Consider the following 24,354-nt stretch of genomic DNA (forward strand, 5'->3'; position numbering starts at 1 on the left):
TGCAAGGATCGTGAGCTTTAATGTGTTTTCCAAAGGCAAATATAAAAATTCCTGCGAGTCAGGCTTACTTATGTAAACACTTTTAGTAAGTTTATTTCATGCCATGTCATAGCCCCACGGTCACCCAGCAGCGAAGCCACCCAGCTGGATTCTCTGCCATCTCCTGTATTGTGGCAGTGCTGCTGTGAACTGGTGGGGCTCCCATCACATCCTGAGGTGCGAGGGTGAGAGGGCAGCCAGGCATTCATTCACTCAACCAGAGCAATTGGTCTGGTTTTCTACAGCAAATCCAGCGTGCCTCCATACATATAGAAATGCATAACTTGACAATTATTTCTCCCCAGCATAATTCCATTACAGAATTATGCCCAGAGTATTTATAGCCCAGCACAGACTCCAAACCGCTCTTGACCATGTACTTGTGGGGAGCAATGCCATCCCGTGGGTCTTCAGCAGGCTTTGCTCTGCAGGTCCCTCCCCACGCAGGGCTCCCCACCGCCCTGCGGGGCTGGGTTGTTGCACTGCCGGCTGCGCCGCACTGTGCCTGACTGGCAGGGAGCCCAGTGTGACCAGCAGCTCCAGCCCCCATTCATCTCGCCACCTGTAAATGCATTAAAAAAAAAAAAGGGGGGAAGGCATTCAGGACTGAAATGCTGTGTATGGCCTGATTGCAGAGGCGTACTTCACACGGGAGCAGGCAAGGACGATTGAGCTGAATGCCACCACTGGTTCGTGATTTCAGCTCCGGCTGTAACATATGCTGCGAGTGGGGCTCCCTGGTCCATCCCAGCCATGCCCAGCACGCAGACAGCTGTTGAGATTAAGGCACTTTGAAGCCAGAGGAGGTGAAGCAGCATCACCTTCTTCAAACACCAATAGCTATGTCTTTTTCTCCTCTGCTCATCTGAAAGGCGGTGGCTTGGCTTTCCAAGGGCAGCTGACAGCACTCTCTGCATTAACTTTCTCACCTCTAAACATGGCAGAGGGACAAAAGTCTCCCGACATCGTGGAGGTGTTTTGAAAAGTCTGCCCATCCCTTTGGAGATGGGTCATTTCAAGGCTTTTTCATTACAGTACAGACTGAGTTGTCAGGAGCGTTCGATACTATGGATTATGGTGGCACTCCTGAATGATGGGAATGCTTGATGGCTGTCATTTACTGTCATTTTTTATTTACTCAGCTGGCCTTCATGCCTGGCTTGGGCACTTTATTAATCCAGACAGCATAAATGGATGTGTGTACTCTTACTTAGTGCTGCCTGGAAAGCTGGGTTTCCCATCTGCTAGAACATTGTTCTTTAAAAAACTAGGTTTGGTCTTAAATGAGTTCTGAAACTAAAAATTTGCTTCATTTCCCATGAGCTAGACCTGTGTGTGTCCCCACTATTGCTAAAAGCAGGGAGCACATGGGCTGGCCATTTTGGTGGGCTGCTTCGGGGCCCGGAGCTTTCCATGCTCCTCATCTAAGGTAGATTCCTTGGATTTGGAGGCAACTCAAAGAACCTGAGATTTATTTTTTTTAAAGCCCACTTTTGAGTCACTGAAGCAATGTTTTTGAGCTCAGCTTCATAAACCATCTGCCCAGCTCTGCGCTTCCTCCTTATCTCATCACACCTTTGCTTTTCCAATGGTGAGAACCTAGTTAGGAGCACGCAGTTGAAGGCCTGGAGCTCTGTCTGGTGGAGCTGCGCTGAAGATGGATCTTTCTGCTGAGATTTGTATTTTTTTTCTCATCACGAATGAGAACAAAAGTAAAAGAGCGTGTTCCGAGGTTGGGGTTTTTTTGCAATTAATTCAATTTTTTAGGATAACATATAAAGTAATAAAGAAAATATAAAAGCCTGTCTCTTTGGAAAAACACGTTTTTTTCTCCAAGATAGATACTCTAGTTAGAGTGTTTCCCTATTGGGTGATGATGGAGGGTGTGTGTGAATCTGGCAATGATGTGGCAATTTTTTACTAAAACAGCATTTTTGGTGGCACATTTCTTGAGCACCACTTCCCCGTCTCTTAGCCTGACCCTTTCAGCCTCCCTTCCCTCCCTGCCTGTCGGGGTTTGCACCCTTGTAGCAGGCGTCCATAGAGGGATGCTGCAAGCACTCCAGAGAATCACCATCCTGAGGGTGTGACATGCCAGTCAGCGAGGACCAGATGACAGTCTCATTCACAGTAACGAGCTGCATCCATAGAGCACTGCAGGGAGGCAGAGCCCACCCCTTAGCTGGCAATAGGGGCAGCTGGGCTTTGCCTCTGAGCTGCTGCTGCACCCCAGCTCAGCTTTTTGCAATGTGTCAGAAAGTCTGAAGCTATAAAACACATCCTCATTTCCACTAGTTTATTTATAATAATCACCTGAGCTGGTAATTTAAGTCTCTTGCAGGGCTGCTTAGGATAGCAGAGCAACAAAAGCAATACAGAAGCGAAGGCTTGATAGATGCATGGGTGCAAAGAGCTGTTGGTTAACTACATGGAGGGGAAAACCCTGTCCCTTTTTGCTGCCTTCCTACCTCCCCAGCTATGGGTGCGTGCCGGGGTCTTACCTTGGCGCTTAGTCTGCTCACAGGCGGGGCCTCCATAACCTGGTCGACACTGGCAGAAACATGTCTCCCCCACCAAAACAGGTTCACCATTGTTCTGGCATGGTCCACAGCGGCAGGCATTGAACTCCAACAAGTAATCATCCAAAGCCTGTTTCAGATTTTGCCATTTTGTTTCCAGGTCGCCAAGGTTGCTTCTGCGGAGAATTTCATGGATGGGCTGCAGCTGCATAGGATGGAGGTGAATAGCATGGAGATAATTTCAGCTGGGTATCAACTGAGGTGCTGCCATGCTGCAGTCAGAGAGCTGTGACATTGCTGGATAAACTCAGGGCTCAGAAAAAAATCATTTGTCTTCCTTGACAGCTCCGTGTACATCATGCAAATGCATTACCACGATTGATGGGCTCCAGTGAGAAACCACTGTTCCAAAACCCTCCTCATCTTAGACGTTAGTGTGGGATTGGCTTTTCTGGACATGCATTGGAGTTTCAGTCTGGATTCAAACAATAAATTAAAGCACCCCAGTAAGCCCATTTTTTGACCTATTTCTTAGTGCTGTGACTATCTCAGAGATTCTTGCATGCTTTTTGCCTTTTTGAACTAAAATATTTTGGTAAGAGCTTTGGACAGTGGGTGTTATCAAAACTTAATGCTGACCTACCACTAATGGTTAGCAGATTGTGAACCATCTGGTAAACAGCGAGCATGGAGAAGTTCACCTACCTATATTTTGCCCTTTGATGTAGCAAAATAATATTGTACCATCTCCAGCTTTAAGAATATAACATTGTATAATGTTTCTAGTAGAAAAATCCAGTTCCTATGTACCATTCAGCCAAAATATCTCAGCGTGGGCAACTGTAATTATAACTTGTCTTCTCCATTCAACCTGTTTTATAAAAATGGCTGGATGAGCTGAAGGGCTGCAGGCTCATGCACTGGAGGTAGCATTCAACTTCCTGAAAAGCTCTGAGTGGCTCATTGGGGTGTTTTAAGTATTAAACTGTGTTTAGAAAATGGTTCCCTGAAAAAAATCTCAGCCCTTCTCTTTTCACCAGTAACAAAAATTCAACTGAATATTAAAGCTAAAAGTCTAAGGCTGGTCTGAGGACACGTGTTTGTATTTGTTCATCCATGCATCTGTGCAAACTCTGCACATCCTGGCTGGGAACCAGTGGAACCCGGTCCCAGAGAAGAGCTGGGCATCATCTCATTGCACAAGGCACAGTGAAAGCAATTTGTGGGGAGGATTAGCTGGGCTTTGAGAAGAGCTCTTAGACAAATTTGTACAAGCCTGTTTAACCAACGAGAGGGAGCTGCAGATAAGAGCTTCTGAAGTGGACATGAGCACTTATCAGCAGCTCCCATTGCACAACTACTGAGCTCTGGAGCAGCCAACAGAGAGGTCAGCCCATGGTTTACTGGAAAATTGCAATAAGTTTTGCCCAGAATTGATGGGAACTTGTGCAGAAAGGTGAATAACCTGCAGCATGCATTCAGGAGGAACTGAAAGCGCTTGTTGTACTTTATCAGGGCTTTCTGCTGCCAGGGTGCTGCCCAGGAAGGTTTGCAGAATCCCTCTTGCCCTGCCAATAACACAGATGGTTCCTGATTCCACCTTCCTTTCTCCCACCCTCTGTCAGAGCCAGGAGCAGGTGTGCTTTCAAATGAAGTTGAGAGGGATGGAAGTGGCAGCGTGTCGCTGCTGTGACCGAGGTCCTTGCCCCACACCCCACAGCTGCCCTCCTGGAGCAGACCAGTGATCGTAGCATCTCAGGGCAGATGTGGTACTCCTTGCCACAGCTAAGGAATGCTCCTGCCTCCTCATGCCTCTGTGGTCTCTGGCCCTGGATTCTCCCTTCCTTTCCATCCTGTCCACTTGCACCCATCTCCTCCCAATCTCTGAGGCCCTGTAGGCTGCTTCAGTGACCTTTCCATTGTATGAGGCATCCAATAAAATGAAGGGAGGAGGGAAACTTGGCTTATCTTTATGGCCTTTTTGTGGAGCATGGAGAGAGGCAGGACCCACCTGCTCTACAAACTCCTGGAAGCACCCATAGCAATACCCACCATGGTCTGCAGAGGTTAGGCATAGCCACTGTGGCACTGAGGCAGGTGAAAATCAGGGGTGTCTATGCAGAGCCTTTGCTGGGGAGGCAAGACTCCTTCCCCAGCCCCCCATAAGTCCCCAGCTTACACAGAAGGGCAAACAGCATCACGGAGAATAATAGGGATGAATGCAACAGCAGAGAGCCATTCATCAGGAAGCTGTTTGGTGACACATCAAAAACTTAACTCGGCACTAATCCAGCATTAAGCTCCTTGTCCGTCTCCCTGCGGATGCGGTCTGTGGGAGATGTACTCCCCATTGTGAAATGAATAAGAGGTTACCAGATCAGTGGCCCATTACATTTAATCTTGTTCTGCGATGGGATCACAATAAAAATACGAAATGATCTGCTCGACTACGCTTTCATTCCTTATAGCAGCGGAGTTTCTTCAACTGCAGAAAAGCCTTACCTCAAAATCAATAACAGCAGGATTATATTTTAATGACCTTCCCCAGTGACGATACATATTGCCATCCCAACTGTTCAAGAGTCCTCCGCTGTAACTGGTATCTCCGCCTCTAATCCGGGGAATAATATCTTCCACAACTGCACTGTTGCTCTTAGCATCTGAAAAGTTGAATTACCCCCATATTATTTAGTTACCATTTCCACACATACATTAGAAACTGCTTTAAGGAGGTGAGATCAATCATGCAAGAGGCTATCAGTGTGCCACACTCGTGCTGCTTCCTGAAATCGATGGTTGCTCAGCATTCCCTGCTCACAGGGTGAGCCCTGCCACCTTACCACAAGGCTGTTGGTGATGAGTTGAGCATCACAAACGCCCTAAGCTGGTAAGACCTAAAGAGACTGCATGCCTCCAGCCTTTGTTTCTAGTTAGCATGTGGGCAGTAGATCACACACATGTCTCTAATCCAGGTATTGCTACCTTAATTCCTGCTCTTTCAAGAGCAATCAGTACTTCTGGAGACTTGGACCCAAAGTTGCTTTGGTCCCACAACTAGGCATGAACCATGGCTGAGGAAGGCACCAGAGCACTCTTTGTACCCTTGTGTGACCCTACTTGAATCTCCATGCCCAAGTGACCAGAAGAAGTGATGCAAGATGCCTTAACAGACATCTGTTAAGACATGCCTTAACTGCTAGCATACCAGTTTTCAGAAATCCTTTCTTTGCACAATCAGAGGCTGACACAGATGCTTCCGAATGCAGTTTACTGTCGCTAACTGTAAGGCCAATTGACCAGCCAACGCAGGCACTTATCTCTTCGGCACTGATGTCTGCAAAACAGAAAGGAAAACAGTAAAATCAGTGACTAATTCTGAGTGGAAGGATGTTCATTTTCCTACTAGTTTTGGGGTTTTTTTTTCCTATCAATGAAGAAAATACTCAGTTATTTGCATGGCTTGTTATTCAAAGTCAAGAGCTATTCTGGGCAGAGGACATCCTTTAGTCTTTCAGTGAAAAAGCCAATATTTATAGGCTTTCAGGTGTGTATTTCCTCTTTTGGTCTATTTATTTAAAAATAAAACTTTTTTTTTTTTTTTACAGACTAACTGATATCTAGGGTAAAGCTGGGAACAGCAGCTGTAATCAATAGATCCTTGCTAATTTTGCTAAACTGAGGCTCTGACCCATCTATTAGTGGCTTAAGTAACATCTTAAGTAGCGACTTGCAAAGGGTCTGTCTACTGAGAAATGCCAAAGCCCTACTGCCTGCTGCTACCAGCACCACAACATACATCATGAAAATATGTAACTGGAGACCCATGAAGTGACTGCAGAGGGGAGCAGGGAACTAATGAGGTGGTTTCACCAAGGTAAGCAATGTGCATATTTCATACAGCCTGGTTTTATGTACACACTTCAGTGTACTGCAAATATAAGGCTGTTTTCTGTAATAGTTAAAAAAAAAATCCATTGATTTCAATAAATATGGGTATTGTAAGAACTAGGTAACTTTTATATTGCTCTTTTTGTCAGAGGACCTTAAAGTGTTTTACAAAGCAGCCCAGCGATCAATACCCCAGTAGTGAAAGGGAGGCACAGAGGTCAGCGGGATTTGTGCGTCATGGCTTAATGGTCTAAAAATCGACCCTCTGGCTGAGCCCCAGCCCAGAGCATTGCCTGCTGAACTGCCTCACCTCAGCACTGGGAAGCAGTGTCTTGTCTTGCTTGTGTTTAAAATACTGGTAAAACACCCATAGCTCTGGTTTTGCTCCCTTCCGCACACCCTGCAGGAGAGGCTTGCTGGAGCCATGCAGGGCGTGTATCTGCTCATTGGCTTGGTGGGTCCCAACTGACAGAGGTGCTCGGCATCCTGAGAAAGGGGCTACAGGTCCTCGACTCAAACTGGTGAGAGCTGAAGCATGCTCAAGACTTCAAGGGGAATTACATTGCATTGCAAAACTGGGCCCTTGAGAAAGATTAAATGTGTAGCGCTCAATTACTTGTACTAAACTGTTCAACAGTTGTAAACACAGTGGGTAAAGTTCATTCACCCAAAACAACATGACTGATTGCTTATCTTGGTGTTGGAGTGCCATAAAATTAAACTTGAGGAACACCCTGATTAATTGATTCACCATGGTTCCTTGTGAGTAATTATGTTCAGCGAGGGTCTGTCAATACAATTTGCTATTGGTTGCAGCAAGATCGGGTGGTGATAAATGAAAAGTGGTTATCATTGCAAAAGGGTGGTCACAGAAAATATTGGCACTTGAGGGGGGAGCCCTGATAGTCTTTTATATGATATAATTTGTGATAGTTAAATATGCTTGAGTAATAAGATTTACTGCTGCATTTTGAATTAATCAGAATATATGAAGACTCTTTCTAATTTACTCTATGCATAATGTTTCTCCCATAAATGTTCTTGTAATGTGTGAACACATCATACTGTTTCTGCTAAATAATAGAACCATAACAATCTATTTTAAAAACAAGTAATGAAAAATATTGATGGAGGAGCAACAAGGGACCTCGTTCTGACGTATGTATTTATTTCACTCATGACCACATCCATACAAGCCCTTGCAGCCTGAAAGCTAGAAATGGGTCTGGCAGCAAAACTGCAATCCTAAGCTCTGCATCAGTGAGTTGTGGTCTATTCCTGGGCATCTAAACCCAAAAGGGGAGGTCATTTTCAAAATTCAGGTTTCCTAGATGCTTAAAGTCCAGCTCATGCCTATGCCTAGCTAGATGCTCAGTGACTGCCCAAGCTGTCTCTTATTTAGGGAGGACTCAGCCTAGGGATCTTTTTCCTGGTCATGTACTTTAGTCACTGGTCTATAAAAAGGGGTGTTTTCTCTTCCAGGGCATTCATCACATAGCCTCAATGGCTAGGTGGGCCCTCAGGATGCAGTGGGTGATCTAAAACAGGTGTCTTGCTGCTCAGCCCTGTGAGGACTCAGCAGTACATCTCCAGGCATCTGCAGGTCTTCAAACTCATCTTTTGAAGCTCTGATTTTAAGACTTGAGTGCTTATATCCTGATCCTGACCATTCCTCAGGGGAGGCAGATAATCCTCTTGCAAACACAGCCTTCAAGCATGGCTGTGATCAACATTAGAAAAATCAGGTGGTTGTTTTTTTAACTAAATGCTTTTAGACAGTGTCATATCAGCCACTGCATGTGAGTCCTTCTGGGTCTACGTCATGTGACATAGAGTACTGCTGACTTGGTAAATGTGGGCTTTCTAGCAGAGTCTGGGTTAGATGAAACTTAACGACTGTGCTACATTGGAATTAAAGTTACGTCTCTACTGGAGCACATTTTTGTCTTTTGCTGAACTTCAACATCCTTCTTTCCTAAAATAGGGCATCTCGTAGCAGTAAATCTCCTCCTTATATACACAGCAAGAACAAGATAAAGCAAAATAATAGCCTCCCTCCACATGCTCTTGATTCATTCTTCCCCTGAAATTGGCAGTCTGCTTCCTGAAGACTTGCTTGCCAAGATCTTTTTCACTTCAATATCAATCACTCTTCAAAGTGAATAAATGATTTGAAGAGGCATCATCTTTCCAGACATTAGTAGTTCAGCAACTTGATGAAAATTATCTCAATTGGTAATTTCTTGTGGAAAAATCATCATGGTTAACACTCAATATGAAGTGAATAGTTATCCTAACACTGATAGTACCAACCATTTCAGATCAGAGGCAGAATTTGGGGCAAAACCATGGAAATTAATGGAATTAGAGCAACTGGTACCAACTGCAGCAGTTTGCACCTGTTGTCCAAGATCACAATTTTCTTTTGCTTGAATGTCCAGCCTGGAGTTACCAAGGCAGTGTCACCCTCAGTAGAGTGGAGTGATGGTCCTAAGGGGAAGTGGGATCTACTGCATTGTTGACACCTTTGTAAAAGTTGACAATCCAGTTAGTGTACTAAAGTACAGTGTTATTGTTCTGCATCTTATGTTTTTGATTAGGAAAAATGTTATATTTTGGCTCGCCAGTAGTGGCTGTTCTTGCAATCTAGACATCTGCAGTAGATATTTTATGTAACTGAGATTTAGAAGTGTGGCTCTCCAGCCTCATACACTCTAATCTGTTGAGAATCAGAGCTAACAGAGGTCTGTTAGTCTTCAGATATGATATTAACTGGAGTAAAATGGCAGAGGTATTGCCAAGTGCGATGTGTTAGTTCCATTTACAGAAAATTGAAATTCTCACTATTAGGAGGCTAAAACATGACTGGACTATCCTACTTTACTCTGGATGAGTTTGATACTGTTATGCATTCATGTCAATGGCCAGAACAAAGACTATAAGAAATAGAAGTTTAGAGAAATGTAGCAAGTGACATTAGGAGATGATGGTTGTGGGGAGCAGCCATAGCCAGATGAATTACTCTGGTGGACTGGACCCACCCCATGGTCTCCAGGTTGGAAATGCTTGGTTTAGAGCAGAAAGTTGTGGACAGATAATATCTTGTGGTTTTCTAACCTTTTCTTCTCATTTCCTCCTTGTTAATGACAAGGATGTACTCAAAGACACCTCCCATAGTGCCGGATGTCATGAAATGGGTGCCATAGTCATTGATGAATTTGGCATACATGCCATAGTTGTAGGTGTCTGGAAGCTCCCGCAGGGAAAGCAGCATGTCTTCATCCAAAACTATGTTGTCCCTTCTCATCTTGAAACGGGCTGTCTGTACCTTTGTCACACCTCTAATGAATCCAATGTCCTGCAGGTAAAGAAAAGAGGAGCTGCCACTTAACATTGAATTAAAAAAAGTCATTATTAGTCCTTAGGTTTGCAGAGGAAAGCCTGAATCTGTGACTCTCAGTGGATGTTAAAGGCATGAAAAGCAGCCCTAGTTTAAATGAAATCAGTAACAATTCTTTTACAGGAAGTGTCTCTTTCTCATATGCCTAGGTGAAGTGGAGGGCAGGGCTATGGGTTTGGATGCTGTGGGGTTTTTTTTAATCAATGTGAGAATATGGTCAGACTTGGGCTCCACGTGATTCCCCTCCATCCTCCATTTCTGCTATTTCTTTTTCTGCCTTCTTTTCTGTGCTGTTTATTCCTTTTTGCTTTTTTCACAGCCTCAATTAGTGATGCCAGACAAGGGCTCATGGCAAGCCCAGCCCAGCTGTGGGGGAATACCCTGGCCAGGAAGGTGCTGATGGGGGAGTATTTTCTGGATATACCACCAGAACCATGATCCCTCTTCTAGATTGGCCATCACCCTGGACAAGGCTCCAGTGCAACCAGAACAGCCCTTTAAACGATTCCTCCAATAATTTATCATTGTTTAGCTGCAAACATTGTATGAGTCTAGACAAGGGCACAGTAAATACTATAATGGTGCCAATTTCCCACAGCTTTTAAGGGCATTTCAACTCAGAACACCATCAAAGTAATTCTTCGTTATTGTTTTATGTCAGCAGCCATGAAAGAAGTGGAGACGGGGCACAGTAAACGTGGGAAATACCAGCATTCGTGTTATTAGATTGGAAAGGGGTCATCACAGCTATTCCATGATGTAAACTCACTGTGAGAAATACACAGTATTATCAGGTACTCTTTTTTTCAGCATGGTATTTTAACCTCCTGTAAATAGTAGCATATTTCCCCATCAGAAGGCAGCTTGTATTAATTTGAACAAGATACATTTGCTACCAGAGATCATTCCCTGAGGACAACTGTTTTGATCAACATCTTGATATTTCCTCCTCCCTCATCATCATTTTAAGCATTTTTTTATTTATGTGCTTAATGTAGCCATGAACCAGGACGGGATGAGATGACATGTGTTGTGGTGCTTCGTAATTCAATTTTATTCCCACTCCCTGTTTGCTAAAATGTAATAAGAACAACAAACAGGATTACTAACGATCATACATTTGCAATTACATGAACAAATTAAGGTACAATTACTATGTGTTAAAAAATACAATTAAGAGAATAAACTGACATAAGTTACAGCCAGATCATGCGATGCACAGATGACATGATTGGAGCATACACAGCACTGATTTCTTTTTTTTATTCTTTTTTTTTTTTTTACCTTTGCAGTATATTGTGTGAAATTCTTCAGGGATCCTTTGCCACCTGATAAAGTGAAGCCGAAGTCTAACTGCAAAGCTAATTCTCCAGGCCCAGTTCCAGCTCCAGGCCCAATTCCAATGGTAAAGCCTTTTGTTTTGGATTTGTCACTTTTAAGGGCATCAAGCAGATCTTTTGAATCATCATAAAACTCAAAAGTGAATCCAGAATCAGCATGAGCCTAAAGTGAAAGGAACAGACATTAATTTTTCAGGTACTTCCCTTCCTTTTAATCTCTATTTCTTTAAGGAGCTGTTGGTGCCTCTGCTGAAGCCCGCAATGCTCCTGACAGCACCGACATTGACTGCAGTGAATGTGGAATAAAGACCTCAGTCACATGCCATTTCATTTGGAAATATGTGAGAAAAGTGGATAAAGCCATGCATTTTGTTTCATCCAGGCAGGGAAAAGGTTTGTGTTTAACCACTTGAAGCAGTACCATTACAGGCAGAGCTGGTAATGGTGGCTATTAAGCTAGCTTGACACTTCCCATTATAAACCCCTCCTTCCAGTTCCTTACAGCTCTGCCAAATCCTAACGTTTTGGAGTGAATTTTTTCTCTCCAGCCGGCTTCTGATGAATTTATTTAGGAAAAAACATTCCAACAGCAGTGATCCAGCCTCTTGCAATGGCAGTCCTAGAAAGCAAACATTGTTTTGCCTGTATTTTAGAGAAGTGGCTTTTCCTTGACAGCTCTACTTTGCCGGTGTGTGGAATTGAGCAGCCTTGCTGAATCCGGGCTGTGCCATTTGCCATCTCTCAAAAAAGCCAGCTAAATTACCAACACTGAAAAAAAACATCTCACATCATCGTCAGTGACTTCCTAGATGCTCCTAAGTCAAGATGCATATGGGACATGCTCAAGCATCCCTCAGTGCCCGATCATGGTGCAGATGTCCTTCCACTGCAGCAGCAGATAGATGGGAGAATAAAGTATGTGTGAAGGGTCTGTCTGGGTTCAAACTGGCATCTAAGGGGCATAGGAGAGTCTGCTTGCTGGAAGGACATGAAAGCCACTTGCGTGGAGCCTGTGGCTGTAGTATTCCCCTGGAATAATGTGTTTTCATTCATGTCAAAAAGCATGATGGATGTTTAACAGTGTAGCCAAGGTGCCCACTTACAACGTGGGAGACCCAGGTTGAATCCCTGCTCTACTTAGTTAAGTCTCCAACGTCAGATGTGACCAACACCCCACCCCCAGAGTATAGGCATTGTGATACATGGTGATGGCTTTCAGGGTCTTTGTCTCACCCACAATTTGGATTTATGTCCCTTGTAGCCATGCCATAGACTTAAAATGCTTTCAAAGATTGAACCAATAGCATTCTTCCTGTTTTACACATGGCCAACTTCATCTCTAGAGAGTCAAGTGGCTTGCACAAGCTCTACAGCTCATTAATATCAGAATTTAGAGAAAACCCATTTCTCTTGGCTCTGACTAGGCCAGGGGAAGCAGTGGGGGTGCCTGGGTGATAAAGCATGTTAGTTCCTTGATGTGCCATAAAGCAGCATTTATATCATTGGTTGCCTGTTGTCTTGGGGGTGGCTGGAGAAATGTACCTTGAAAGGCAGCCTGTAGTGAATGACAAAATGTACATAATATCTTTATAGGAAGTTTGGCTTTTAGCTGGGAAAGCATTGCTAAATTTGACCACCCAAAGTACTTACTAGGAATTGATATATGTGAAAGTTGTAAGGTTTGCGGAAATACTTCTCGTCATCTCCGTAGTACAGACGTTCACATGCAGCGTCGTACTTCAGCTCCCGCCACTCGCCATTGTAGACATACTCACAGTGGCCTCCAAAAAAATTAGGATCATATACGTACTGTCTCTCTTCCTGTGTTAGGATATTGTATCTTGGAGAGAAACAGCATTCAAAAAGTTATCCACAGTCCCTGGTTTATTTCCCAAACAGTTTCCGTCACTGTTTCTGTTCTCCTGATGCTACAAGTTATCTACCTGTGTCTGACTTTGAATTTGGATAGCACCTAAAATATAATGTTTGGGTCTGTTCCCCTCCATATCTCCTTCCCAAAGCTAGCAGGAGACAAACAGCCAAGACATTGGTTTGGACTCCTATGCTTGAGAATGAAGAAATCAGTTAAATTGTTCAGTCCTTCCTGGCAAGTACTTATGAAAGTCCCGACACCCTGGAACTCCTCCAGGTCCCCCGTGAGTCTCTCGCAGCCTAATGCATCTCACTGTCACAGAGTGTTTTCTGGCCTTCTCTGTAATTGTTTCCTTTTTTAGTTCATCTCCTTCCTTTTAATAATGGTCCCATTTCTCAGGGGAGTTAGCGCCCTCCCTAGACTTGCAGACTGCTTATGCTTTGTCAAGTCTCTCATTATTTCCTTACACCTCTTTCTTCCTGCTCTCCAGCCATCACAGCTGCTGCCCTCTGAAATCCCACCTGTTACTTAATATGCCCTGTAATTCCATGGCCCCAAATGAAAGCATTATTCAAACTAGACAGCAGCATTGCTCCTCACAACAGGGAATTGTCTTTACGAGTAAGATAACAAATGCTATTGCTTTTGTATGTTATGCAGGAGAAACATATCAGAGAGCAGTATTAAATGGGGTGTTCGGTGAAAATTAATATATGTCTGGAAAAACTTTTGATGGACTCTCCCAGGTCAGAGAGACATTTGTCTCATGGACTCTAGAGAGCATCGGATGAAGCTGATGGGTGACTACATTCTTATACTATAGCCCATGTTCTCCAAGTGAAACTAAACAGTATCTTGATTAAAACACAAGATTTAAAACAAAAATGTCACAACACACGATTTGCCTTTAAACTCCTTCTGGATTCCTCTTTTCCATGTATTACCTAACAGAAAATGAAAATTAATACAGTAAAACTTTCCATGGATAGATTGTTTACCCTGCACATATTCATGTGGAGCTCAGGCTCTTTGCCTTGAATCTGTGCTCTGAAGTCCTAAATGCTGGAGTTAAATTTTATCCTTAAGGATAAAAGCCACCAGGATGCTGCATCTCCACATTCTACTCTTTCCTTTAATATATTGCTTTTATCAGCTGAAGAAAGTTGAAAGATAACTGGACTCAGAGAACTGGGATATATTGTCACATGAGTATACAAAGGACACTCACAAGTACAGAGTGGCTGAGAGAGACCAAGGTCAGATAGTAAATATGAGACAGAATTTGAAATAAAAGCTGGGGTGAACTCTCCTGCCTCCCTCATCCCTACCCAGGTTGGGTGGGACAGTAGCTGTCTTTTGAGTTTTGTACAGCACCCTATTAATTCCTGGAGCATGGCTATTACTAAGGAAGAGCAATATAAAAAACTTGATCCTGTTTTGATTGTGAGAATAGCAGCTATTGATTAATTACTCACCCTTGGGCTGCTTTTTCAGACCCTGGGATTGGAAATAGATGTTCACAAGGCCTTTCAATATCTTCATCCTCACAGTTAGCCTCATCAGACCCATCTCTGCAGTCTGGCTCTCCATTGCACACAAGATGCTGTTTAATACAGCGACCTAAAGTACATAGGTACAGCTGATCACTTATGCTCCCTTCAGAAATCCTTTTTGGCAGCTTGCGCTGATAGTGTTGTTTTCCACCCATATCTCAGGGCCACAGGAATTCATGTGGGGTGTTAAAAACAGCGCTTTTCCATTGGAAGCTTGCTTTTCCCAGTTCCTTGGCGGGGGGGGTGTGGTGTGTGTGGGGGCGCGGGTGAGGGCGGTTCCTTTGCAACCTGGAGCAAGCACAGCTTGAGTCCAAGCCAGCTGCCCCCTTGGGCTCCCGTGGGATGGGACTTAGGTAGAGGTCACCTCAATGGTCTGATTTTATCATCTACAGTCATGCTTTTGGAAGGGAGATACAGGAAGCAATAGCTTTTCTGCTTGGCTTAGGGAAGTCGGCTCTGGTTGGTCAAAGTGCAGTTTTAGCTCTTCCCATTGCAGGAGGTATTTGGGGAGTGTATTGCAGAAAGTATAGCTCAGGAATGGCTCTTGCAGGAGGGGCAACTTGAAAGTGCTTTTACTTCTGGGAGTAAGGAGAAAGCCTTGACATGATATTCGTGACAGGAATCAACGCACTTGCCTCAACAGAGCGATGATGACTTGGTCCAGATGAGCTAGTCACAGAGCTGGTGTGCATTTCTAAACTTCAGCAGGATTTTCATTAAATGCTCAAGATGGGAGTTTGGGTCATTTGTGTAAAAACAAAAATCTGTCAAGGCTAGTCAAACTTTCAGAGAACAGCCGTATTATATCCCAGTCCTCAGAGCTGGGGGTGGCTAAAAATAAATAAATCGCTCCAACAGATTGCTAGTTGAATTCATGATTGAACTCTGTCTTTTGCAGGGGGAGAAAGTGGTGTGTTGTGGGAGTGGTAGTGTGCATGGAGGGGAGCGTGAGCGTGTAGCACAGCAGTTGGAGCAGAATATTTCTACTCTTTTTGTTCCACTGAAATATTAACCTTTTCCATGTCACACAGCCTTCTTTTCTATCCAAATCTAAGTCTAACATGAATGGATTTCTGTAAAAGTGGGGGAAAAAACCAAAGATGGGGAAACTTCCTGCTTTCTTTTTCACTGGTTCACCATCCTGCCGCTGGGCTGAATGCATTTTGGCAAAGCTCTGCCCATGACAGGGGACTGAAATCATCCCAGGTCTGTCCAGTCAGGACTGAAACCTCCTTGGTAGGAGTTTGTGCCCAGTTCACTCACCTGTTTCCTCACACTGGAAGTCCTTCCCACAGCTGGGGGGTCCAGTGCACGTTGTCCCAGCATGGCAAGCTTGCTCATCCCACAGGTGCCCTGGGCATCGCCACCCCGTAAACCCTGCCGGCTGCACCAGCCGCCGGTACCGGTGCTGAACCACACAAGAGACAAAAACACTGCCAACACCTAACTTGTATCCCCCAGTGACATCATCTCCACAGGCTATAAAGCAATTAAAACTATCGCTTTTATCTATATTGTTATTTTTCCTATGTAGTCCACAGACTTTGCACATGAGAAATGGAGAAGGAGAGTCAGCAGAGAGGAGGGAGCTCAGATTTGCTCGAAGTTCATACAAGTGAATTTGGGGGTGGGCCGGAATGACTGTTTTTAAAAATCTCTTCCCTATTTTATACCTTGGAAATAATGTGGATTTTTTCCAGTTACACATGCTTTGTTCTGAAATGTAACAGGCTCAGATGGACACAGGCACTAATTACAACACTGATCCTGCAACATTTCTGATGGATTATTAATGAGAATTGCTGCTCTTTAAACTAGGAAGAAAAAAAAACAGGAAGGAAAGAAGAGCCAAATCATTTACTGATTATAAGCACAGGAACAAAAAATGCAGGGATATAAACTCAGTAGAAAGCAAAATTATGTCAGTTATTTGAAAATAAATTCTTGAATTATGAAGATATATGTAAAATTATATAAAAAATTGAGAAAAGGAACTGATGAATGAAGGCTGCTTTTAATTTCTTTTCATTGGAATATTTGCATTAAGAGTCAGGGGATACTTAATTAAATCCGAGATGGAAAAAGAAAGTCTTGGGCAAATACTCTGCCTGATTATTCCACAATTTGCCTTGATTCTGCATTTTGCTGTTCTGCTGCCTTAAAGAAATTTTTTCCCCAGTTTACACCAGGGTAAGAGTGAGCCTCTCTAGTAGAGGAGCATCTCCATCATATTTGGATGAGTTTACTGGATGCTTCAGAATGATGAATATGTATAATATATATAATTAATGTGTGTACATCCTCATCACAGACACATCTGAAGATAAATGAATACATTACGGTGGAGTCTTACTTTTTTCTCTTGGCAAGGAAAGCAATCAGTCCATTCTGACCACTGGCTCAGCTGACAGTTGACAGGAGCTGGAGAATTAACATCTCTGCTTCTTCTTCTAAGCAGGGGAAGAGATAGCAGTATAAGGTCTTTGAAGCTGTGTTTTAGGGAGAGCTGGAGGCTAGCAGGGGATTTTTCCACCAGGAACCTATTTTTTAGGAAATGGGAAGCATCCCTTAGCATGGGGGGGTGTATTGCCCGAGATGGCCTGTCCAAGTATTCACCATCAGAATCAGTCGAGGGCAGCAGGTGCAGTACCTGAGGCTTTTTACTTGGGTTTCCTGCTCTCCCAAGAGATCCCAGCCCTTTCCAGTAGGTAGATTACAATAAAATATATGTACATCATACTTATAAGACCAAACACGCTGAGTAAATGGGATTTTGAGAAAAAGAGAGGTTTTAAGGAAAAGCTTCTTTTTTTCCTTTCTTCTCAGGAGCATATCACAAACTCCAGGAGTAGTGATATTTATCACCTTGGTCCTTCTCTGAAATCTATTATTTTCACTCTGTTTTCACCATTGTTAACTCATGGTCAGTATTTTTCCTGACAAGTATGAAATCAGGGTCTGATCCCCATGGGCTTTATGGAGCGGCGGGAATGGCTGCACCAACAGTGCTGAGAAGGCAAGGGACAAAGCCATGCTGACTATGAGAACTTGTTGACTGACTATTTCTAACAGGAAAACATAAATTCTGAGAAGAGGAAAATAATTAAAGGAAGAGTATAAAAGAAGAAAATGGCAAGGGTGTTGTATCGCAATGGCCCTTGGATTAGACTCTGCACATACATTGAATATCACTATACAACAGCAAGAAACTACTTCTCTTGCCTCCCAGCCCAGTTGTTACAGTCTCTATTTCTGTCCCTACTCCTACAATCTTTATTTGTATAATGCATTTCTTTGTCTTGAGGAGCAATCTGTGGTGTGATAATACAACTCTGTGTTTGCCACAGCCTTCGAAGCATTTTGAGGGGTTATTCTGAGCCAAAACATTATTATTATTATTTTGGTGATTAACTAATGAGCAGTCTGTTTTACTTATGAGACTGCAGTCCAAAGAGAAATATTGATAATTAGCAGAGCTACGGAGCACTTTGGGGATTCATCAGAGGCTGTAGAAGAGAGACTACTAAATGAAAGCTGCAACAGCTCAGCAAGGGAGCCTGTGGATGCAGATCAGTGCATGAGATAAAAAGCCATCGTGCTCCAGGAAAACAACAAGAGCCTGCAGACAAACATGGAGCTGGAGGACACGCATGTATTGATGCCTTTTCACTCTGACAGTAGGATTTGTGGGCTGTATCCTTCAGCACTTCACAAAGTACTTAATTGGCTCACCTTCGATTGGATTTTACATTTACCTCTTCATTATTCTCCCGTGTTTGATAAGTTCATCAAACATCAAAAATCTCATCTTTGTTCATTTTCAGAAGGGATTATTGGAATAAGCCTTCATAATTAAGTGTATCACTACCACATTTTTTTCCTTTCCACCTTCTCCTTGTCTCCACATTCCAATTATCACTGATACCTTTTTTGATCCTTCTAAATCATATTTGCCTTTAGAAAAAGTCTGAAATTAATAGCTGTGGAAAAAAAAATCCAGCCATTTTCCTACTATGACACTATACCTTTAGAAAAAAGGTAACTTGTTTATTCCCTTCCTTCAAAGCCTAAATGACACTTGTATAGGTTAATAATATTTTTCAGGGGGAAAAATAGAGGCATGAGGACTGGCTTGGATTGAAAATTGGGTTATAAACACGCACTTGTTAACTTCACATAGTCAAATGCAAAATAATTATTTATGAAAAAGAATAAGAAAAATATTCAGTCATAAATCATCCTGTATAGAGAATTCATTCCAAGTGCCCAAAACCAGTATGGTAACTTTGGTAAGGAAGTTTAAGAAGGCTTAATAGTCATTTGTAAAACAAAAATCGTTGTGAAAACAGTCCATGTAAGATGGAATTATGATGCTTAGCTTGGGCTTTGGACAACTGCCAGTATTTTTTTTTCTGGTAGCTGTTTACAGAAAGCACAGTGTGCACATGCCTCAAGTCAGGACAAAATTGATGGGCTGACTGACTTGCCCATAATTTATATATGTAAAGTTGGGGGGGGACACAAACTTACCTCTGGGAAGGCAATGCCTCCAGCTCCCTGTGTGCTGTAGCTGTGGCCTGACATGCTGTTAAAGCCAGAGAACATATAGAGAGAATCAGAGGAGAAAGCTGACACAGGCTGCACCGCATTGTTTTTCCATATGCAAATGTTTGCTATAGATTAGCTGCAAACAAAAGTTTTAGGCTTCAGAATGCCATGGGGCAAGCACTGCTAGAAGAAGCACGGAACTCACCGGACTCCAAAACGCTACAGTAAATCATTGACAATGGCACAGATCGAATCACAAAGAATCAGGACACATCCCAGAGGCCTTTGCCCTTTTGGAAACAAATTCCCAGTTTTCTGGCAAGGGAATATAATAAACTGTGCAACTGTTTCCACATTAAAGTCAATCAAGTCCTATTGCAGCAGCATGTTTCTTGTCCAGCCTGCACCCTCCTTTTAATTTGAAGGAGGAGGAAACTAATTTTATTTCCCACAGTGACCTAACTGCAATTTTGGTGTACCTGGTTGCTCACCAGGGAAAAGCTTCCTGGTTCAGCAAATTGAAAATTATTATAGAATTCTGTTATGAGGAACATGTGCCTTCCAGATACCTCAGGGAAATGTTTCTATTGTTATCCCCATCAGACAGTGTCCTGTCTCCAAAGCTGGTGTGAGTTTTCACCTGGCTTTTGGAGAGCCCTACACAGTCATTGCAACATAAGACTCTAAACCTTTTTTTTCTGAAGTGATTTGGGATGAGGAAGATACCTCCTAGATCTGAAATGGTGTCCTATCCCATATGCTGTGCGGAACCATGTGTTAATGGTAGTTCTAATGCTTTTCATTGCTTGAGATCTTAACACAGAAGTAGTGGATGTGCACACGAAAGCAATACCATCCAAAGCAAGAACACAATGGGTTATTTATTATTAAGATAATAGTCACAAGATGTGACTATTTAGTTTTTCATATGTTGGAAGAAAGAAAAAAAGGCCATTGGAAAGACAGTTGGTCATGCTGTAGCTCAAGTTGCCCCATGCCTGTTTCCTCGAGCTTGCACATCACCTGCAAAATTCCCCCGAGGGCTCCTGGGCAGGCACAAAAATGCATAAGGAATCTATAACTTCATTAGGTATTAGTTAAACAAAAAAGAGTAAGAGATCTACAGAGACTTTTCTGTTTGAACAAGTGTCTGTATCTCCTTGCTTTTCTTCTGATTAAGTGGGATGAGATGCTTCATGAATAAATGAAGTGTTCCCAGCAGACAACGGGAAGCTTGAACCTCCATAAATTGAAGAGAAAGTGTAATTATTGTAGAAAAATCTGGTCTCAGACTATTACAGCTATTAAACAGACAGTGAATTGTCCTCTGTCCACAAAAGACTGGGATAGAAGTGTCACTTTGTGTATTTCCCAAATTAATTGCAAAGCTAATTTCAATAGATGGTATTGTGAATTATCAAAATAAAAGGACCTCTTACCATGTTACTTTTAATGTAATTAAAGTTCAGAATGACCCTGGGGCTTGCCTTTGCTAAACGCAAAGAAATGTAGCACATGGGTAAACTGTAGCGAAATGAAATGAAAACTGCCTTTTTCTGACCTTCGAGAGTATGTTAATGTGATCCCTTACCTACTAACGCACTTCAGATGAGTTCAGAAAGTCCTTCTCCTTTCTTTGCCTACACAAGAAGTACTCAAATAAGGGTTTTAATATTTTTCATATATATATACTATTAAACCTAAATTGCTTTTGCCTGGGAGAAAAGCGGGGGATTGAAACTAGCCTAAGGCGATCCCCATCGTTACCTCCCTGTTACACATCACAGCCTCTCTGCATGTTGCTGTTAAGACAGAACGACATAAAAAGGTTTTAGCAATGCTCATAAAAGTCTGGTGGGGATGGACCCCACTGTCTCCATGGTGGGAGCCTCCCTGGCCATCTGCCAAATCTGTCTTTGGTCCAAACTTCTGCTGTCCTGTGATATAAATGGTTGCTTTGCACAGTCAAGTGCCTCCTCAGCATCTAAGCAAGACTGTCGAAGCATTATATCTTTCCTTTGCTGATAGTAACGTCAGAAACACACCATATATATAATGAAAGTTATTTGTGGCACATCTCCCAGGTAAAAGGCTGGGCTGGTTTGTGCAATCAGGCACAACAACAATTTCACACTGATAGGTGAGGTCGTTTGGGGGGGGAGGTGTGCGAGAGAGATTTAAGCAGCAAGCAAGGCACACCACATTAGAGGTGAAATTAAAGAACCTTTCTCAAAGGTGTTATGTTCCAAAAGTGATATATATAAAAGTTATGGTTCCATTTATAACATTATGAATTGAACTTTTCTAAAACGTGTGTTGTATCCTTGCCTCTAAACCTGAATTAACTCTCTGAACCTCTGACTTGCAATGCTAGCCGTGCTGTCGATAGCGATGCAGTCACCTTCAGGATGATGAGCCGTGAACTGAAGTCTTGGGGCTCTTCAAGAGCATGGAAATACGGGCTGTGAGCGGGCTGGGATAAGCAGTGAGCTTGCTGCATCAAAGCCTGGGTGGGAATTTGCATCGTCACTTTGGGATTATTCCCATTGCAAAGTTCTTTTCCCGGACCCTGGAAAACCCTTCACTGCTAACCTCTAATTAGACAACACATAACTCCTCATTTACAACTCTTACGTATCTAAAACCAGGAGCAGATTAACTCAGTGTAAACAAACAGGCATCCACTTTTTCCTCTCTTCTAGCAATACAGGATTTTTTTCTACTTCAAAAAGCCTCCGCTTCAAATGACTTTGGCCCAACAAGGGGAAGTAATTTCTGCCTGCAGAATGCATTGATCTTTTAAATAGCACCTGAGCAGCACATTTGGTAACATGGCTGTCTACACAAGCCTAGCTCCAGGGTGAAGTTATATTACAAGAGCTAACATAACGTTGTTGTTGTCCAGCAATTTGCATTTGTACTTTCTTTAAATGTAGATTTTTATTTTTTAGTATATTCGTGGTTTTTCTGCAGGGGATAAAGTTACTTAAAAGAATCATCCTTTTTAATGCCAATATTCTATTTATAATTGTTGTAGTACGTTATTCACACAATACTGTAAATCTGAATTTGTTCCTAACTTGAAGACCATGAACAGAGTCCTGTTCTTTTTTATTCTGTTCGATACATCATAGCCCCAAAGTTGTATCCAAGCTTCTTGCTGTCGATGTGAATGACACCTGCCATGTGCTGTTTGTTCTCTCTTGGTTCCCCAGGGAAAAGTGCAGAGCAGACAGCCTTTCATTCAGGGGCAAGGTGGGTTTTTTAAAAAAATATTGAGATTGTTGCAATGTACAGAGGTTATAGAGATGTTAGATATGGCAAGGTGAAGAAATTGTGCCTAGCAATTGGAGCTCTGCCCTTGGAAAGTTCGCCATTTCACACATGCTTTCACAGCACACATGGGCTTTCTCAGCTCATCCACTCTGCAAGCGCTGGAGAGCTTTCTCTGCAGAGGAGCTTGGTACAATAACTTCCTTTTTGCCAAGGATACAAAGCTAGTTATCAAGGTCTTCATCGCAGAACTTCAAAATCAAAATCTCTGCACAGATACCTTCAAGAGAAGAGTTTAGATTTAGAAGATGGCTTTATATTGTACAGCAAACAGAAGACAAGTAGAAGCATTAAAAAGGATAAGATGTAATGAGTTTGCTATCATTTATACTGATGAGCATATGCTCTGTGCTTGATGTTTCTGCAGTCTTGAAGGCCTCATGCCCATGTGCGCTGCATTACTGCAGGGCAGGGAAAGGATGCTGCAGGCTGTACCTGACCCTGGTCAACGTCCTCCATGTCAATGGTGTGACAGCAAACACTGCCTGCAGGTGCTGGCAGGAGTGGTCACTGTCACAGTGATGGTTGCACACCGCAGGTAGCAGCTGTGTCCCGATAACACGGCTGACTAGTCCCTGCAAACACCAACAGGCTTTTCCTCTGTGCACTGGCAGTGCATCTCATTTCATGAGGTTCCGCTGTTCTTCATTCCCAGCTTAAATTCTCTGGCCACGGAAAGCTCATGGTGAGATGGTGCGTTGTAAGGACCAACAAAGCTCTGTGTCATTTATGTGCATTGGGCACATGTCCCAGTTACTGAACCCAGTGGCTGCAGAGGGGTGTGGAAAACACCCACCTAAGGACCAGAAGATGACCGCAGCTCTAGTGCTGGACATGCCAGTCCTCATTTGGTGTCAATGAATACTGAACCGGTCTGATGACATACCTTCTACCAGAGTAAGCAGCCTGAAACACAGGAGCAATTTTATTGGTTATATTGCTAGAAAAGAAGTATGCACGTCGTTTGTGGGATCAGGGACGTACTGCAGAGACAACCTTGGACAGATAGAAAAACCTGAAACATTGCAAGGCTTTAAAATTAATTTTCTTGACTACTACAGTGCTCCGATGGAGTTGATCTTAAAACTTCTGAAGGAGCCACATGGGTACCTACATTGGCTCATCCTAAACAAACAACACTTTGCCCTGGCCAGTAAAAGAAAGTGTTAGATTTTTGAATGACGGGATCAAGAATACTGCATTTTCTTAAATTCCTTGTTAACGGCAGTAACGCAAGACAACGTGTCTCTGTGGTGGAACAAGTGATCCTATCTCCCCCCCTGCTGGAAAACCATGATATGACCTCCTCGCAGAAAAAGGGAGAGAGGTGTGGGGGGCCTGGCTGGGGTGGCTGCTCTGGCCCTCCTGGGGGCAGAATACGGCATTAAAACTGAGCCAAAATCCCCCCAGCAAAAGGTTGTGCCCTACTATCCACTTTTGCCCATTTTTATGGGTTCTGAGGTGGGGGTTTTTTCAGATATGAGGACCCTGTTGCATTGCACTCAGGAGCAGCTCTTTCCCTCACTCTTTGCCCCATCTCCTTCCTCCAGTGCTGTCCCACATGTGGGGCCAGTAGCTGTGACAAGGGAAAATAGCTTGTCAGACCACCCCCAATCTATAATATTATGATACTGGGCTAACATTACCAGCAACTATGTCACAGGCAATACCCAAATCTACTTGTCTTCCAGAGAAGAGTCAATTGCCCCAAAATTTCCTCTGATCTTTACCAGTCATGCTGCTGCCCTTTCTAAAAGCCTAAAAGATTAGGAATAAATCATATTCCCAAGATCTGCTGTTGTTTCTGGTCTATAGTAAGACCTCTTTGAAATAAATAAATAAATAAAAAACCCCAACCCCC

At 43.1% G+C, this 24,354-nt stretch overlaps 1 protein-coding gene across 13 annotated transcripts in view; it reads right to left on the reverse strand.

The window, feature by feature from the left end:
• The window catches only part of C8A (complement C8 alpha chain), a 27,520-nt gene continuing 3,166 nt past the window's right edge, over positions 1-24,354 (reverse strand). For 4 of the 13 annotated variants that reach the window (XM_075097502.1, XM_075097501.1, XM_075097503.1 and 1 more), the window contains exons 3-15: positions 23,290-23,399; positions 20,159-22,713; positions 19,143-19,197; positions 16,966-17,062; positions 15,876-16,020; positions 14,535-14,679; positions 12,837-13,026; positions 11,131-11,349; positions 9,564-9,804; positions 5,764-5,892; positions 5,061-5,218; positions 2,541-2,763; positions 1-601 (exon numbers count right to left, since the gene is read on the reverse strand). In XM_075097502.1, coding sequence (XP_074953603.1) covers positions 450-601; positions 2,541-2,763; positions 5,061-5,218; positions 5,764-5,892; positions 9,564-9,804; positions 11,131-11,349; positions 12,837-13,026; positions 14,535-14,679; positions 15,876-16,020; positions 16,966-17,062; positions 19,143-19,197; positions 20,159-20,228 — 1,824 coding nt within the window. In that variant the 5' untranslated portion in view covers positions 20,229-22,713; positions 23,290-23,399 and the 3' untranslated portion in view covers positions 1-449. The other 9 variants (XM_075097500.1, XM_075097509.1, XM_075097512.1 and 6 more) reach the window with 5 other exon arrangements.

This window comes from Phalacrocorax aristotelis, chromosome 6 (assembly GCF_949628215.1).
Source record: "Phalacrocorax aristotelis chromosome 6, bGulAri2.1, whole genome shotgun sequence".
Taxonomy (NCBI): domain Eukaryota; kingdom Metazoa; phylum Chordata; class Aves; order Suliformes; family Phalacrocoracidae; genus Phalacrocorax; species Phalacrocorax aristotelis.